At 32.3% G+C, this 16,983-nt stretch overlaps 1 protein-coding gene across 1 annotated transcript; it reads right to left on the minus strand.

Annotated features, from left to right (window-relative positions):
* Positions 1-1,425: 1,425 nt before the first annotated feature.
* Positions 1,426-16,173, minus strand: LOC111704326 (Meckel syndrome type 1 protein). The gene is made up of 17 exons (XM_023476548.1): positions 16,087-16,173; positions 14,283-14,451; positions 13,496-13,629; positions 12,966-13,079; positions 12,733-12,850; positions 10,877-10,943; positions 10,549-10,649; positions 10,096-10,179; positions 9,283-9,409; positions 8,392-8,498; positions 7,794-7,871; positions 7,260-7,374; positions 5,751-5,837; positions 5,073-5,179; positions 2,813-2,850; positions 1,937-2,010; positions 1,426-1,541 (listed from the first exon to the last, which is right to left on the minus strand). The coding sequence occupies exons 1-17, from the start codon at positions 16,158-16,160 to the stop codon at positions 1,516-1,518; spliced, it is 1,620 nt and encodes a 539-aa protein (XP_023332316.1). The 5' UTR covers positions 16,161-16,173; the 3' UTR covers positions 1,426-1,515.
* Positions 16,174-16,983: the final 810 nt, after the last annotated feature.

Raw genomic sequence — 16,983 nt, forward strand, 5'->3', positions numbered from 1 at the left:
CAAAGGAAAACGTGTTTCATTATACTTCACTTAATGATAATTACAGTTTTAATTAATTATTGAATTTTGTGTATGCAATTTTATTACAAGGAATCACTTTTGCTAGTGGGGTGTGACGTGAGGGGCCGAATCCGATCTGCAGTANATTTTTAGAGTTTTTGGTGGATCCGTATTTAAACTACTGCCGTTAGACTATGTATCATTTGAACTATTGATCGTTTGAACTATTGATCGTTTGAACTATTGTTCGTTCTAACTACTGATAATGACGTCATTTCCTGTATTTCAAACAATACATGATTATTTACTCATTTGAACTTATCAATATATACAGTCAAACAATCACAAAATAGTTTATATATTAAACTAATACATTAATTACTTATATTTGGGGTTAGGTTAGGTTAAGATAACTTCTGGGCCAAGTTCTGTGTCTAGGACAGGCAAGGGGGCCAAGTGCTGCGGTCATATTTATTAAACTAATACACTAATAACCACTATGTGGGGTTAGGTTAGGTTAAGACAATTTCTGGGCTGAGTGCTGCTTCTAAGACAGGCTACGGGAGGAATGCTGTGGCTAGGAAAGGCTAGGGGAATGAGCCCTGTTTCCATATTTTTTTAACTTATACAATATGAGTAATATGTTGGGTTAGGTTAGATTAAGATAATTTTTGGGCTGAGCACTATATATGGCTAAAAATTCTAAGTTTAGTAAGGTGACTTTTTTAAAAAAAAACTCCTAATTAAATCTATGTTCCCATGTATACATGGGGAACCCAGCATTGACTGGAAATGGAAATTTCTCTTTCAAAGTCAACATACACAATTTAGAATTTTTAAACCCAACAAGCTCCCCAACAAATCTTGAGTCAAATCAGTCTTAAGGTTCCTGACCCAACAAAAACCCGTGAAGAACACAAGATTATTTGGTGTATTTCACACGGTGTTGCCGAGGTGAATGTCAACGATTTGATCACGGGTCTAGGACCAAGTTTTTACACGAGATGAAAACAGGATTTTTACATGAGAAAATTATTTTTCTCCCATCTACTTAAATTACTACTTAAAAACCCTGGGAATGGGGGGAGGCTATATATAATTGATTTCTTTGTAGATTGGATTGTAACTTTTAATCTCTAGTGGACAAATAAACATACAAAAGAACTGTGGCATAGGAAGACGACAGTTAGACTTAAGTTATGATTCTAAATAGTCCAGTGAACATGAGACACAGCAATTGTGAAGTGTACATATAGATAATCTTAAAGGTTACACTGGAAAACTATTTTCTAAATTACACAACATCAAATACAATTAAGGTTGTCAAATAAAATCTTCCTATTTCACAGTTTCAGGAGTCCCCACGGTACATTGCACAAGAAATTTAGATATTTTTCGTTTATTTTATAACAGATAACTAAAAAATCTAATAACTCCATGATTTATTCTAAAAACAATCTTTTCTTTTTTATTCTTTTTAAATATATAAAGTTTCAAATAATCTTCTACTTCAGATCACTCCAGCTGTTCTGTTGCTTTTTCTAATAAAAAATAGCAATAAAAACATTTGGCTTTATCATAAAAGGACATGATCGGTCATGTCACTATAGTAAGATGTCACTGATTTTAAATTCAAATTTAACAAAACTTTTAAAACATAACTATGCTCAATAAAGCTTTAGCTGATCAATAATGTGGAATACATCGTCTTTTTTATTCTAATAATTGTCTCTATAAAGTAATTTGTTATGAGAAACCACAATTGAAAGAAATCAAGAAAAACATTGATTTCTCATTTGTCCAATTGATCAGAAAAACCTTATATGCGTGTTGTTTGCAATCGCGCATGCCACTTTTAATATGGAGAGAAACTTGAAATTGCGTCACCAATCCCTTAAGCTTGAAATTCATAGTAAATAGAATATATTTTATTTACCAAGTTTATCTCTGGCTCTACGGAAAGCTTCTAGAACAGTGTTAACTCTGGAGAACAGGGTGGCAGAGCTTAATCTAAATATTAGAAATTTAAATAAAGTTTCATTTTATTCTCCCGGATTTTTAAAAAAGCGACGGATATAGAAAACTATTTTATTCTTCAAATATTGTTCCACACAATATTAGGAAAATATATGCGTTGGGCATTAAACATCCTTATAGTCAAACAAATTTTAAGATTTTCTTAATTACAAGTTTGCTTTATTACATTATAAAAATCTTTGTATTATGAAAATTTTGACTCTCGTTATTTTTTGGCATTTATGTGGCTCAACAAAAATCTATATAAAGTTCAACATATTCTAAAATTTTCTTCTCAACAAGTTTGCTTTATTACATTATAAAATCGTTGACTAAGATTTATAAGGAGCTACCAATATGAGAGTACCAAAAAAACTTATGTTTGAATATAATTGAGATCAAATATGATACTCAATTGCTCACTCTGAATTTAGGGTTGTTAATCGTTTTGAGTCGTTTTTTAAAAACTAAAAAAACTATATTCTATTAAAGTTTGCTTGTATTAAACTTGGGAATATTTTGTCCGAAGAGAAAACAAATTAAAAATTAAAATACTCGCTTTCACATCCATTTTCTTTCAGGCTCAACATTGTGTAAAGTGCAAAAAAAGCAAATGTGTTTAGAGAAAAAAACAATTTTGAAATTTGTAAAATTTCCCAGATTTTTGTGGAATCTTTCAAACAACAAAACCCCTTCAAAAAAATCAAATGGAAAATATCATAAGCCGCCCCTGAGCTTACTGCACATTACTAAGAATTATAATGGGTAAAGATTTTTTTCTCACTCAAAGTTTTACCTGTCCAGCATCAATGTTTTCGTAGATTTTCTCAAATCCTGAAACATTTTCAAAATTACTAACAGGAAATAAAAAAACTACATAGTATGGGTTTAGAATAGGATTAATCGCAACAAATCAGACTTGTATCACTGAAAACCGTGGTTCATTGAAGTACCGGACCCACTTTAAGACAACTAGAGCAAGTTTTACTGTCTATATCAGGCTTTAAACGGCAAAAGGGACAGTTCGCGAAATGAATCCCTTCTAGAGATATTAAAGAAATTATGATTTACTAGCTTGGGAACCCAGCGTTGCCCAGGTTACTCATAATCTTGATCCCGCCCTTTACCCGCACTTGGTCGATTTTACCGGGAAACTAAATTTTCGCTATTAAAGTCGACCTACTCAACTTAGATCTCAAGACCAAACTAAGAACATTCCCGTGGGTCTTCCGAGTTCCCCCAATCAAAATTTGAGGCAAATCGGGCCAGAGGTTTTTGAGACAAACAGAGATTACAACTTTTCATGTATACTAGCGCTTTGGGAACCCAGCTTTACACAGGGTCATAGTTAATCCCGCCGATTACCCGAACTTTGACGATTTTTACAGGGAAACTAAATTTTCGCTTTAAAAGCAGGGGTCCACATAATTCCTTTTTCAATCCCATTTGGGATTGACAAATTTGAAAGAAATGGGGGCAATTTTTTTTAAATGCTAATTTAAAAAAAATTGGGGGCATTTTTACTTAATTGGGGGCATTTTTTTCAAATTGGGGGCAATGGGGGCAAATGTGTTAGTGGAATTTGAAAATTTTTTAATTTGGGGCATTTTTTTTATAATTGGGGGCAAAAAATTATTTTTGGATCGAGAAAATCAGCTATTTTGGGAATTATATGGACACCTGTTTAAAAGTCGATTCACTCAACTAAAAATCTCAAAAACAAAATAAGAACATTCCCGAGTTCCCCAATACAAATTTGAGGTAAATCGGTGCAGGGGTGCTAAGTTATGATCAGACAAACAAACAGAGATTACAACTTTATTATATTTGTAGATAGATGATACAGGGTGTACCGTGAAACATGACAGTAGCAAGACGACTCAAAAGTCGTCTTAGATCTTTGGATATATTTGTGACATTCAGTCGTCAACCTACTTTAACATGTATGATTCTTAAAACAATAACAAAAAACTTCTTCTAGTCCTGACATTTCAAAAATGTGGCCTGCTTTTTTTGTGTTGTCGTAAGGAAATTCTTAATCTCTGGTAATATTGAAAGCGCAAAAAAGGCAGACCACATATAGAATTATGGAACTATTTCAAAGATCAAAGACGACCTTCAAGACTTCTTGCTACTGTCCTATTTTTTGGGACACCCTGTATAAAAGTTGAAATACATTTTATCGAATGTATTCTTTTTTGCTTTCAGGGCTTTCCCATAGTCATTTTGGATTATCTCCAGGCTTTACGCCAAAATACGCATCATAAAATACTCAATAAATCTTGCGTTTTTACGCTAATCTTTAATCTGGCATTTAATCTGCATTATTTTAAAGGATTAAACTTTTTAAGTTTTCTCTTATTTCTCAAAAATCTAGTTTACAGCTGATATACTTCAAGATCCAATATATAGTACAGGGTGTCCCACGAAACATGACATTTGGGAAATAATTTAAAATGTCTGCTTACATAATTTGTTAAGTTGTTTGATACCAAACAGAATAATTAAATATTATTATTAGGCAGTTATATATTAGTAAAATTGATTTCAAAGCAGAACATATTTAAGTAAAAGATTTTTTTTACAGAATAAACTACAAATAGTCTTTAATATCTAATACAATACATGGAAGAAGACATTCAAAACTATTCATGGAAGAAGACATTCAAAACTATTCACCAACTGTCGAATTTTTCGTGGGAAACCCTGTCTTTAAAGGAATCAAAAAATATAAATGTTTTAAGGAAAAAATACATATATGTTGAAAGAGAAGCAAGACTTTAAAAGTCTCGTGTTTTGTGGGTAACCATGTTTAAAACAATAAAGATATACAGTAAGAACCACAAAATAGTGAAATTCTCGTCGTATTTTATTGGCTTTATTTTGGAATTTAAAATTTTCAATTGATCTTCATAGCGACATTCTTTAAAGTAAAAAAAGACAACATTGATTCCACATTTTTCTTGTTCTAGCTGTATATCATGTAAAAGGGGGGGGGATATCAAAATCTGATAAAAAAACGCATAAAAGTGGTGAAATGTTAGAAAAGAGCTGACCCCATGGTTCCTGAGCATGAAAGCTTTTGCTTGATGAATAATGTTGAAGTTGACCGTCACAGTTCCACTTGATCTAGTTCCGAGACCTAGTCTACTCTTTACAGAACCTAAATAATCAATCAATCAGCTGATCTAATACCTAGATCTTGCCTACTCTTTACAGAACCTAATATTATGTACTGTACACTGTGGGAGGAACAAACCCAGTGCCCCCACAGAAGTTGAAGGGAAAGGACTATAGCTTTGATGTGATATTACAGTCCAACAACAAAAAAACGGATTAATATATCAAGTTAGAGTGAATATGATTTATGGCTTTCTGGTCAATATGGAAAATACTATAGCAATATATTTTTATTCCACCCTTTGTGCCCTTTTCTATCAAAAAAGATGCGTTGCCCCTGAATTCTTTGTTTAGATCTCCTCCCACTGCAGTACACAGATTTGACGCATGAGATATGGCGGTTCCTGGTCTAATGACTAATCTTTTCATTTCATGTATGTTTTCAGGATACAATTACACTGCGGATATCGAATAAAGATTTAACTGATCTGAGATTGTCAAAGGGTCAATATCAAGCATTGATCTCGATCTTAATAAAAATACAATAGTTTCCAGCTCAGTAAGATTAATTTTATCAGAAAATGATTATTTAATTAAGCGTCTATTATACTAACCTGAGGTAGGATTCCCGCATTCTTGAATGTCCATAAGCTCCTGTGTCCCACCGATAAAATATCTACGCATGTCCCAGGCAGGGTCCCCTGAAAAATAGATAAAAAAAACATGTCCTAGGCAGGCTCTTGACAAGTATATAAAGTATTTTCTCATGCACCAAATAGAGTCGATTGAACAATATATATACAATATACATGGTCTTCTGAACAATATATATACAATATACATGGTCTTCTGAACAATATATATACAATATACATGGTCTTCTGAACAATATATATACAATATACATGGTCTTCTGAACAATATATATACAATATACATGGTCTTCTGAACAATATATATACAATATACATGGTCTTCTGAACAATATATATACAATATACATGGTCTTCTGAACAATATATATACAATATACATGGTCTTCTGAACAATATATATACAATATACATGGTCTTCTGAACAATATATATACAATATACATGGTCTTCTGAACAATATATATACAATATACATGGTCTTCTGAACAATATATATACAATATACATGGTCTTCTGAACAATATATATACAATATACATGGTCTTCTGAACAATATATATACAATATACATGGTCTTCTGAACAATATATATACAATATACATGGTCTTCTGAACAATATATATACAATATACATGGTCTTCTGAACAATATATATACAATATACNAAATCTCAGGGAGGGGGTGGCGAATGTCCCCCCGCCACCCCCCTGTATCCGCCCCTGAGGCAGGATATCTATTGAAATCTGAGATGAATATTGTTCAGCAATCAACATCAACTCAGGGATTGTTTAGGTTTCCTCTGGTTGACTTCAGCCTCTTCAGCCACCAAGAAGTAAAAGTCCAAGGGATTACATGAAGCAATGTATGTTACGCTTTTAATGAATTACAGATTTCTCTTTTTACATTTGCAGATTTTCTATTAGATTATGAAAAGTGCCAATATCATCTATCAGCTTTTTAGCGAACTGAAATATCTTTAAAATTGTTGGAGTTATTAGCGTTTGAAAATTGTCACTTAAAAAAACACCCTGTAGAATACTTGATATTGGTATCTGCAGGTCATATCCTGATATCCAGGAATAGGGTTGTAAGGTCTGTATAATAGCCTGATTTTCAGGTATAAGTATAGGTTGATATTGGTATCCAGGTATGTATAGGGTATAGGCTTAGAATTACTAATATTGGTATCCAGGTACACGCGGTTAGAATACCTGATATTGGTATCCTGGTCTGTATATAGACCTAGCCTGATATCCAGGTATAGGGCTAAAATACCTGATATTGGTATCCAGGTCTGTATAGACCTAGCATGATATCCAGGTAAAGGGTTGGAATACCTGATATTGGTATCCATTCCAGGTATACATAGACCTAGCATGATATCCAGGTATAGGGCTGAAATACCTGATATTGGTATCCAGGTCTGTATAGACCTAGCACGATAACCTGGTATAAGGTGGGAATACCTGATATTGGTATCCAGGTCTGTATAGACCTAGCATGATATCCAGGTAGCATGGGAAAACCAAGATGACCGTATCCTTCTATCCTACTTCTCTCCCAGTAGTCTTCTGAAACTACCTGTAACAAGGTTACATTAGCAATGTGTAAGTAAATGGAAAAGAAGTTGGAGAGACTGAATTATAAGTTATCAATGACTAGATTTTTAGAATGATATCCAAGATTGATTAATTGATTTACTGTCAATTTTATGACATTACTTTTAAGTCATTAAACAAGCTTTTACACAAATTAATGGAAAAGGAGTATTTTTTTCGTCATCCTACTTAAATAAAGGGAAGGGAACTGAGTTTTTGCCACAACTAGATTTTTCCAACCTAACAGAATTGATAGTTTTTGAAATATCAAAGATCAATGACATCTGGTTACCAAGAAATAGTGATTATTTACTAAAGAAGCGACAATTTTGTGTTCATAATTCCCAAACTTGTGTTTAATGTTTAATCTTTGAACTAAGTAAAAATTTCCTTTATTCCTACCTCTATCAGGAGTTGGGGCCAGCTAGGTATATCAGCTCCGATCAATTCAAGCTGATTCAGGTTAAAGAACAAATCAGCCTAAAGTATAATCAGCCACGAATACAAAACCAATTCCATGAAAATAAATTACAAATCAGCCTAAAGTATAATCAGCCACGAATATAAAATCAATTCCGTGAATATAAAGAACAAATGAGCCTAACGTATAATCAGCCACGAATATAAATCAATTCCGTGAAAATAAAGAACTAAAACTCGACTAGGGTGATGAATATTGTACTGTTAGTATAAATATAACCATTAGCAATTACAGGGAGCTTTATGACGCTTATCTCAACTGTTTGTTGCTGATCTATCTATATTGGAAAACTACTCCAATATAAAACTTTGCAGATTTTTCTTTAATCTTTAAATGATTAATAATAGCCTATTATACCATTTTTTTTGTAATGTTTCGAATCTTGTTTTGTTTTGAATAGATAACCTTTTCCAAAACAGATGATAAATAAGTAATAATTTAAAATTTAAATGAACTATTTTGACAATAATTGTAAAAAAAATTTCAAGGAGATGACATTGAAAATAAAAGTTATTTCACCTGAATAGGAAAGGAGAAGTATGCTATATCCTGCCCCTGGTCACCACAAGTTGTTCGGCACAGTTGGGTCACACCGTACAGATCATTCTCCTCAGCTGTACTCCAACCTAACAATACACCGTACAGATCATTCTCCTCAGCTGTACTATACTACCTAACAATACACCGTACAGATCATTCTCCTCAGCTGTACTATACTACCTAACAATACACCGTACAGATCATTCTCCTCAGCTGTACTATACTACCTAACAATACACCGTACAGATCATTCTCCTCAGCTGTACTATACTACCTAACAATACACCGTACAGATCATTCTCCTCAGCTGTACTATACTACCTAACAATACACCGTACAGATCATTCTCCTCAGCTGTACTATACTACCTAACAATACACCGTACAGATCATTCTCCTCAGCTGTACTATACTACCTAACAATACACCGTACAGATCATTCTCCTCAGCTGTACTATACTACCTAACAATACACCGTACAGATCATTCTCCTCAGCTGTACTATACTACCTAACAATACACCGTACAGATCATTCTCCTCAGCTGTACTATACTACCTAACAATACACCGTACAGATCATTCTCCTCAGCTGTACTATACTTCCTAACAATACACCGTACAGATCATTCTCCTCAGCTGTACTATACTTCCTAACAAAAGGTTGTTGTACTCAAAGTACTCATGTACCTGGGGGTAGTGTGAATATATAATTAATCCTGAGGTTGTTGTACTCAAAATACTCATATACCTGGAGGTAGTGTAATTAAATAATTAATCCTGAAGTTGTTGTACTCAAAGTACTCATGTACCTGGGGGTAGTGTGAATATATAATTAATTTTGAGGTTGTTGTACATAAAGTACTCATGTACCTGGGGGTAGTGTGATTATATAATTAATTCTGAGGTTGTTGTACTCAAAGTACTCTGCCGTTGAGATCTCTGCTGCAAGATGGAGACGAAGCACTCCAGCAGGGGGCATCTCAAAATCATCTCCAACCTGAGATATCTAATTATTTTCATCGAGCTAAAAGGAACGTTAATTAAATACATAAATCTTTAGTATTTCATTCTGAATTATAAATAATCGACTAAATACATCTTTACTATATCAACATCAAATCTTTAATTGATTGGTGTCTTTAAAAAATGCGTTTTTATACGACACTCACAAAATAAAAATTGTTCTATGATAAATTTAGAGCCTTCTAGATGGCGCGCATCTGTGTCAAAAATTATAAAATAATTGAGATATCTGAGGGAAAATGCATTTTTTAATGGCACCAATCAATTAAAGATTTTCTTAGGGGAAAAATTGGATTTTTCTAAAAAATACGATAACTTATAAAGATCTTGAGGTGTATTATACCAGCTCAAATGAATCCTGTTTGTATCTAGCTGAAATTTTTTTTTTTTTACATTTACCAATATTTTTTAATGTATAATGTCTTCATTTTGGCTAATCAAAACTATATGATCGCCACAGGCTACTTGGACTAAAATTTGCGATATTTGTACTGCCAATATCTGAACAAATACAGTAAAAATGGGGTATTTTTCCGTTTTAAATTACCCATTTTAAAGGACTTTCCATAAAAGGTTGGATACATTTTCACATTTTACTCCAAAACCCTGGGAGTAATTCCAAAACCCTGAGAGCAGCCATTCCTCCCTCTTGTATCTGACCTGAGCTTGTTGTATCTGAGCTTGTCTGGCGTAAACTTCATTCAGCATCATTTTTTCCTTTAGGCTTTCCTCATAGCTCATTGTCTGAACAGAGTGTTTTTTAGTGCTAAGCTGGAGCAAATAAAGCTCTTTATAGGACCCAAGTTCAGTCATATTTTGATCTCTAGAAAATGTCAAAATCGTAAAAAATAGGTAATATAAAGAATCTCTACGTTTCACTAACTTAATAACCAATACCCCTGGTTTAGCATTTCATATTAGAGACAGAAAAATAAATCTATAAACCTGTATAAAAATATTATTTCGTGTTGTATCTATCTATCTATCTATCTATCTATCTATAAATCTATATATCTATCTATCTATCTATCTCTATCTATCTATCTATCTATATATATCTATCTATCTATCTATCTATCTATCTATCTATCTATCTATCTATCTTTTGCTGACCTTTGATGCATGTTGGATCCATAGTTGCCAAGTTGACCCCTCCAGCTCTAGTGAGTAGGGTCGACTGTTCCAGGTGAAATCTGGGGATACGGTCAGCTCTCCTGGAGAACATAAACGTACCAAGTGAAATGAACGTTCCAATAATAACAAATTTTGTTTTCTTAATTTCTGGATTCAAGTTTAAATATAAGAATTCAAACTCGAGCTTGATCTATAAATTTTTGTTCTAAAAATAAACCACACAGGTAAAAATAGTAGAAATGTTTCAAATTCAAAAATTAACAAGTTTTAAAAGTAAATCAAAAAGAACGATGAAATTAATTAGTACCTTGGGAAGAGTATAAAACTGTACAAATTATAATCTCCTCCGGCGTTCCTATATCCAGCTTTATGTACTGAAAATATCCAGCTTTATGCACTGAAAATATCCAGCCTTATGTACTGAAAATATCCAGCTTTGTGTACTGAAAATGTCCAGTTTTATGTACAGAAAATATCAAAATTTAGGTACTGAAAATATCCAGCTTTATGTACTGAAAATATCCAGCTTTATGTACTAAAAATATCCAGCTTTATGTACAGAAAATATCCAGTTTTATATACTGAAAATATCCAGTTTTATAACCTGAAAATATCCAAATTTATTTACTAAAAATATCCAGCTTTATGTACTGAAAATATTCAAATTTATATACAGAAAATATTCAGTTTTATATACATTTATATACAGAAAATATTCAGTTTTATATACAGAAAATATCCAACTTTATGTACTGAAAATATCCAGCTTTGTAAACTAAAAATATCTAGTTTTATATACTGAATATATCCAATTTTATGTACAGAAACTGAAAATATTCAACTTTATGTACTGAAAATATCCAAATTTATGTACTAAAAATAACCAGCTTTACATACAGAAAATGTCCAACTTTATGTTTCGAAAATATCAAACTTTATAGATAGTTAAATATACAAAACATTAATTTAAATTGTTTGTGTAAAGTCTTAATTTGTTTCATTGCGGACAATATACTTCTCCAAGAATATGAGAATAAAAGATAAATCTCAAATCAGACAAATTTTATGCGTCCTCGTAAAACTATTCATATCAGCTTAATGCTGATGCACTTTGACCGTTTGATAGGTTGAACTGTCTTCGGGTCATGTTTGATTCAGTGGGACCCATAAAACTGTGGAGTAATAAGACGACATCTATACAATCTTGTATGCACAGGGTGTCCCACGAAACATGACAGTAGCAAGACGAATTGAACGTCGTCTTTGTTTTTGATAAAATTCTCTGCATTTCTGTGTCACCCTATCATTTAAAGTAAAATTTTAGAGTTAATAATTACAAAATACTCCTCGTCCTGGAATTTACAAAATGTGGTAAGCTTTTTTTCTGCTTTTAATATTAACCAAAATATGAAGAATTTTGTTGAGATTTCGACAATTCTGGTTTTATTTAACAAAATTAAAATCAGAACACAATTCTTAATATCTCCGGAAATATTGACAGCACAAAAAAGGCAGACCACATTTTGGAAATGCCAGGACTGTGAGAATTTAGCGGTTATTGTTTCAAGACTGAATGTCACAAATAAATTCCAAGATCAAAGACGACTTTCAAGTCGTCTTGCTACTGTCATGTTTCGTAGGACACTCTGTATATAATGATGTTATAAAGGCAAATAGGTTTACCAGTATCTTGAAAATAAACATGAAAAGTGAAATGGGTGGGAGATCAATGCACACTTTCTGTGTTTCATGGTCACAGAGCTTAAAACTTTAGATTGAAATATCCTTAATCCCGATTATTTAATCTGATTGACCAATGGACACACTTTTAATTTTCTTTTAAAACCGTTCTTTCTTGGATATAGTAGAGAAAAATAAAAAACCGATTTCTGTTTATTAATATTAAATGGCGCACAAAATTTTGATTTATCGGCTTCATAATGCTACTTTGATTGGTTGAATTTTATACACTTTTCAGGATACAAGTACAAGATTAGTTTAGTCTCGATATTAAGAAAAAGAGAGGATCAAGCATTAATCTCGATATCCACCATTTTAAAGTTTTCAGCTCTGGACTATTTAAAATTATAACTTTAGTCTTCCTTCTCTACAATTTATTGGGTCTCACTGCATGTTGAAGAACTCTGTTAATCGTATTTTTACCATTGTTTGTGTTTGTCTGACTACAATATGATTCCGTAGTTGAGATTCTATAGTTGGCTCCTCCACTACAATATTCCTAGTTGGGGGAGCTGAGGATCCACTAAACCCAACCCGCCGTCTGATAATAACAACAATAATAATATTAATAATTATGCAATTTTTTTATTTAAAGTAATCGTAAATCATGGTCTAAATTGGTTACAATGTTTATTTGATAATAATAATGTGTTTACCTGACTCCGTCCTGTACCAGGAGTAGAAGTGAGCTAGGTTCCTCCCTGGTATCGGTGGTACAAGGAGTAAAATCTTCCTCCCTATTTTTCTCCCCCTCCACCTCTGTATATATTCTAAACAACAATCAATCAATCAAATATTCCTCCCTCTCGATTTACCGTATATAATCTGTAAGTTTATTGGACTACAGTACATCCCAGATATATGAATACATAGACGGGCATAAGTTTTTTGATAATTCTAAAAAAACTTCTTTTAATTTTTAATTCAAGGTAAATTAACAGCCCTGAAATATAAATGCAATTGATATATTAATATTAAACTCATTTTTCCTCGGCATTTGATCTTAAATATGTAATACGACATTAGTAAAACTCTTGCTATGGATTCACTGTACTTGCTCCATATACTTAAAAGGCTTTAAAATTTTTGTAAAATGATCTTTTCAAAATTTATTTCGTCTTTTTTAATTCATTTTGTAGAATTTAACTGCATTAGAACAGAAAAACTGAAATATTTTACAGCCAACCTGTTTTTTGGAATATATCCGTCACTGAACATTATTTTGGCCTGGCAGATTAATTTCCTCTGAACAGGGGTAGAAATCTCTACATCAGGATTCTCAGTGTTAGCGTACTGTCTGAACTCTGATCTACTGAATACCTATAATATATTAGAGTTCTCATTGTTAGCGAATTGTCTGAACTCTGATCTACTGAACACTAACAATATATCAGAGTTCTCATTGATAGCACATTGTGTACGCTAAATCTTTATTTGATTAATTTAGTTTTTTGATTTTTTAGTTTAAAAATTTACTCTATTGCAGGTTCTGAAGGAAGTCTATTTTGTAAACCTACAATTGAGAATAATCAATTTTTAGTGAACAAAATATGAATATCTCGTGCAATCTTGATCAGATCTGTTCCAGGCATGGTTTTGTCAATCGGATATGGTAAATAAATTTAGAGCTACTTGAAATTCTATCTACAGTACATTTAAGGACATTTTATATAGTGCTGTACCAATGGCAATAGTACAAACATATGTCTTACCACATAGATTCAATATTATACAAAGTTGCATCAATATATTATATATACTAATATACTAGATCGTCTTTGAAGCGTCGCACCGCCTTGGCCATTAGTTTTACCTGACTAACTAAATATTTTGTTTGTAGCCTTGGATATGTACATTTTAGAACTATAGAGCATTGTTTTTTAGCTATAGTTTTTAAGAATGAATTGGAAAACTACTTGGAGGTTTTTGCAGGAGAGCTTTTTGATCTATCTATACTATGGTAGTGAGATTACCTTCTGCTGCCAATTTAGTTCTATCTCTTCCTCTTCCTCCTCCTCCTCCTGCGGAGGTTCTCCGACAGCGGAGGATTCTTTACTCCGAATAGATTCATCCCTCTCCGAACCTTGACGAAGTTTTTTCACTTTAACTCTGATTTTAAAGTTGCCAATATTGTCCCGGCATCTAAAATAAGAATAGCATCACGTCAAACTATGATAAATTGAACCTGAGATAAGATAAGATAAGATAAGATAAGATAAGATAAGATAAGATAAGATAAGATAAGATAAGATAAGATAAGATGAGATAAGATAAGATAAGATAAGATAAGATAAGATAAGATAAGATAAGATAAGATAAGATAAGATAAGATAAGATAAGATAAGATAAGATAAGATAAGATAAGATAAGATAAGATAAGATAAGATAAGATAAGATAAGATAAATTTATTGCTAACAATACATATAACAATTATTATGTTACAGGCAAAAAATGTGCACCTTTATATTGTTTACATATAAACCAACGAGGTTATAGTATATAGAGTAATGATGTATACGCTAATCCTTTACTAATTGTACAGGCCATGTACTTCACTTCCAAAGGTCAATCTGTATATTACAGTACTCGGGGGTGATTTCTGAAAATATTTAAATGGAGAATTTGTTTTCCTATGTAACTATTAAAATCCACTACTCCTTTATTGTGTGCAGGATTCCATTTTCACAGGAAGACGTACATTTACGGTCTTTTACAGAGCAATATTTCATCGTTAATAAACTGTTCTGATAAAACTGGGTAAAATTCAAGATACAAAACCTCCCCATACACTTACACTCCAAGAGCCTACTGCACATTTGATGTTTGTACTGTATGAATAGGCCATAATCCCTTAAAATCCTTTATCAGTAAACTATCCCAAGTGTAGGCTCAGACTAATACACACGGAGAGGTAGCTAAGAATCAGCCCCCTTGATATAAACCATAGCAAATAGCTGTGGAGAGTAGCTTACACTGTTTTGGTTATTATCCCACCAGAATTGATAAATTATGTTTTTAATCTTAACTACTACGTATTGAAGGGCTATTTAAAAGGACAAAAAGGTTTTTGTAACCAAATAATTTGCTTTTCTCATACATGGGCATAAAATCAAAACTAAAGTGTTGTTACGAGGTCATAAAGTCGTAACAGTGTCGCTCTGTCTAGTTTACAATGGTTTAAATTCTAAAGGAATTAACGATGAAACTGCGAGTGACTAAATGCATAATGATGGTTTGCTTTAAACCTTTTCCATAGCGGAGTTATTAATTGTCCTGGTTTTCCTATTTGAAAGCTTATAATTTTTAATGGAGTTTCTCTATGAAAATACTTGCAGATGTATGCAGCATAGACAAGGATGAACGGAATTTAAATATCTTTAGAAGATATAAAAAGGACAATATCTTCTTCATGGTTCCTCAGACAAAGGTTTAATGGGTGCCGAATACAGTGCGACTATGGATATGAACCCTACAACTGAAAGGTCTCCTAAAAAACGACAGTCCCTTTAGCAATCTTATTGATATAACCCTCCAGAGTTTTGGGATAAAGGATTTGAGTCTTTGTCACAAACTCTAATTATCTATGTCCTATATATCTGCAATCCAATGTCGTAGACCTTAGATATTTTAAACTATGAATTCTGTTGCATCAAATTATCTTAGTTTGAAATATCAAAAGTCTACAACATCAGGTTCCATAGATATAGGGATTAGAAAATTTGATGTTGTGGCAAAAACTCAATTCCTTTCTTCTTGGTTTTTAAAGTTTGTTTAACCTGTATATTCCAGGTCCTTGTCCTTCCTCCTCCCCTACCCTATCCAATTCATTTAAAAGAGCCTCAAAAGCCATTTTCTTTTATTCTGATTAAAAAATTTTCTGCTAAAATGTTATTTCTTCCTTTGTTAATTTTTAAAAGGTACAGGGATACCCCCAAAGGCTGACACTGTAAAGACGACCTAAACAATTTGATTATAATAATTTCAAGGTTTATCAAAGTCTTCTGCCTTAACTTTAGTCGTTTTATGGCTTATTTAATGATTTGTTAAAAAATTAACAAGTTGATTATAAGAAAACAGACCACATACATTCTGTACAGTCGTCTCTGAAGTCTCATCCTTCGTGGGTAACTCTGTATTAGAGTATTCAAATAAAAACCTTTTACGAAATTAATATTTAGAAATGATTTTGCTAGTGTATGAGAGCTAATATGATATTCAGAATTTTTATGGTGCTCACTGTATCAAAGCTTAAAATATATCATAAAGTCTGAAAAGTTCCAAAAATGTTTTATAAACAAACATTATGTCGTACACTCCAGTATTTACAATAGAATGTAGTTTTGAAAGCAGGTACTATCTATCTATTCGTAGTGCTTGACGTATCTGTCAAATTATATCTATCTATCTATCTATCTATCTACCTGATTTACAACCAATGGTATTTAAAGGGATATAGTGATAATGGTAGCTTTCTCATAATACATTCTTTAGTTGATATTTTATCTGAGACATTTAATACAACTATAGTACGTTATACTTAATACTTAATACTAACATAAATACAGTGTTTACACAAAACATTTTTATGCCGAATTGAAAGATTTGTTTCGGTATTAAAACTTTTTGAAAAAATGGTGTACCATGTTTATTGTACTTATAATACAAGGGCCGTT

The sequence above is a fragment of the Eurytemora carolleeae genome, unplaced genomic scaffold (assembly GCF_000591075.1).
Source record: "Eurytemora carolleeae unplaced genomic scaffold, Eaff_2.0 scaffold558, whole genome shotgun sequence".
Lineage (NCBI taxonomy): Eukaryota > Metazoa > Arthropoda > Copepoda > Calanoida > Temoridae > Eurytemora > Eurytemora carolleeae.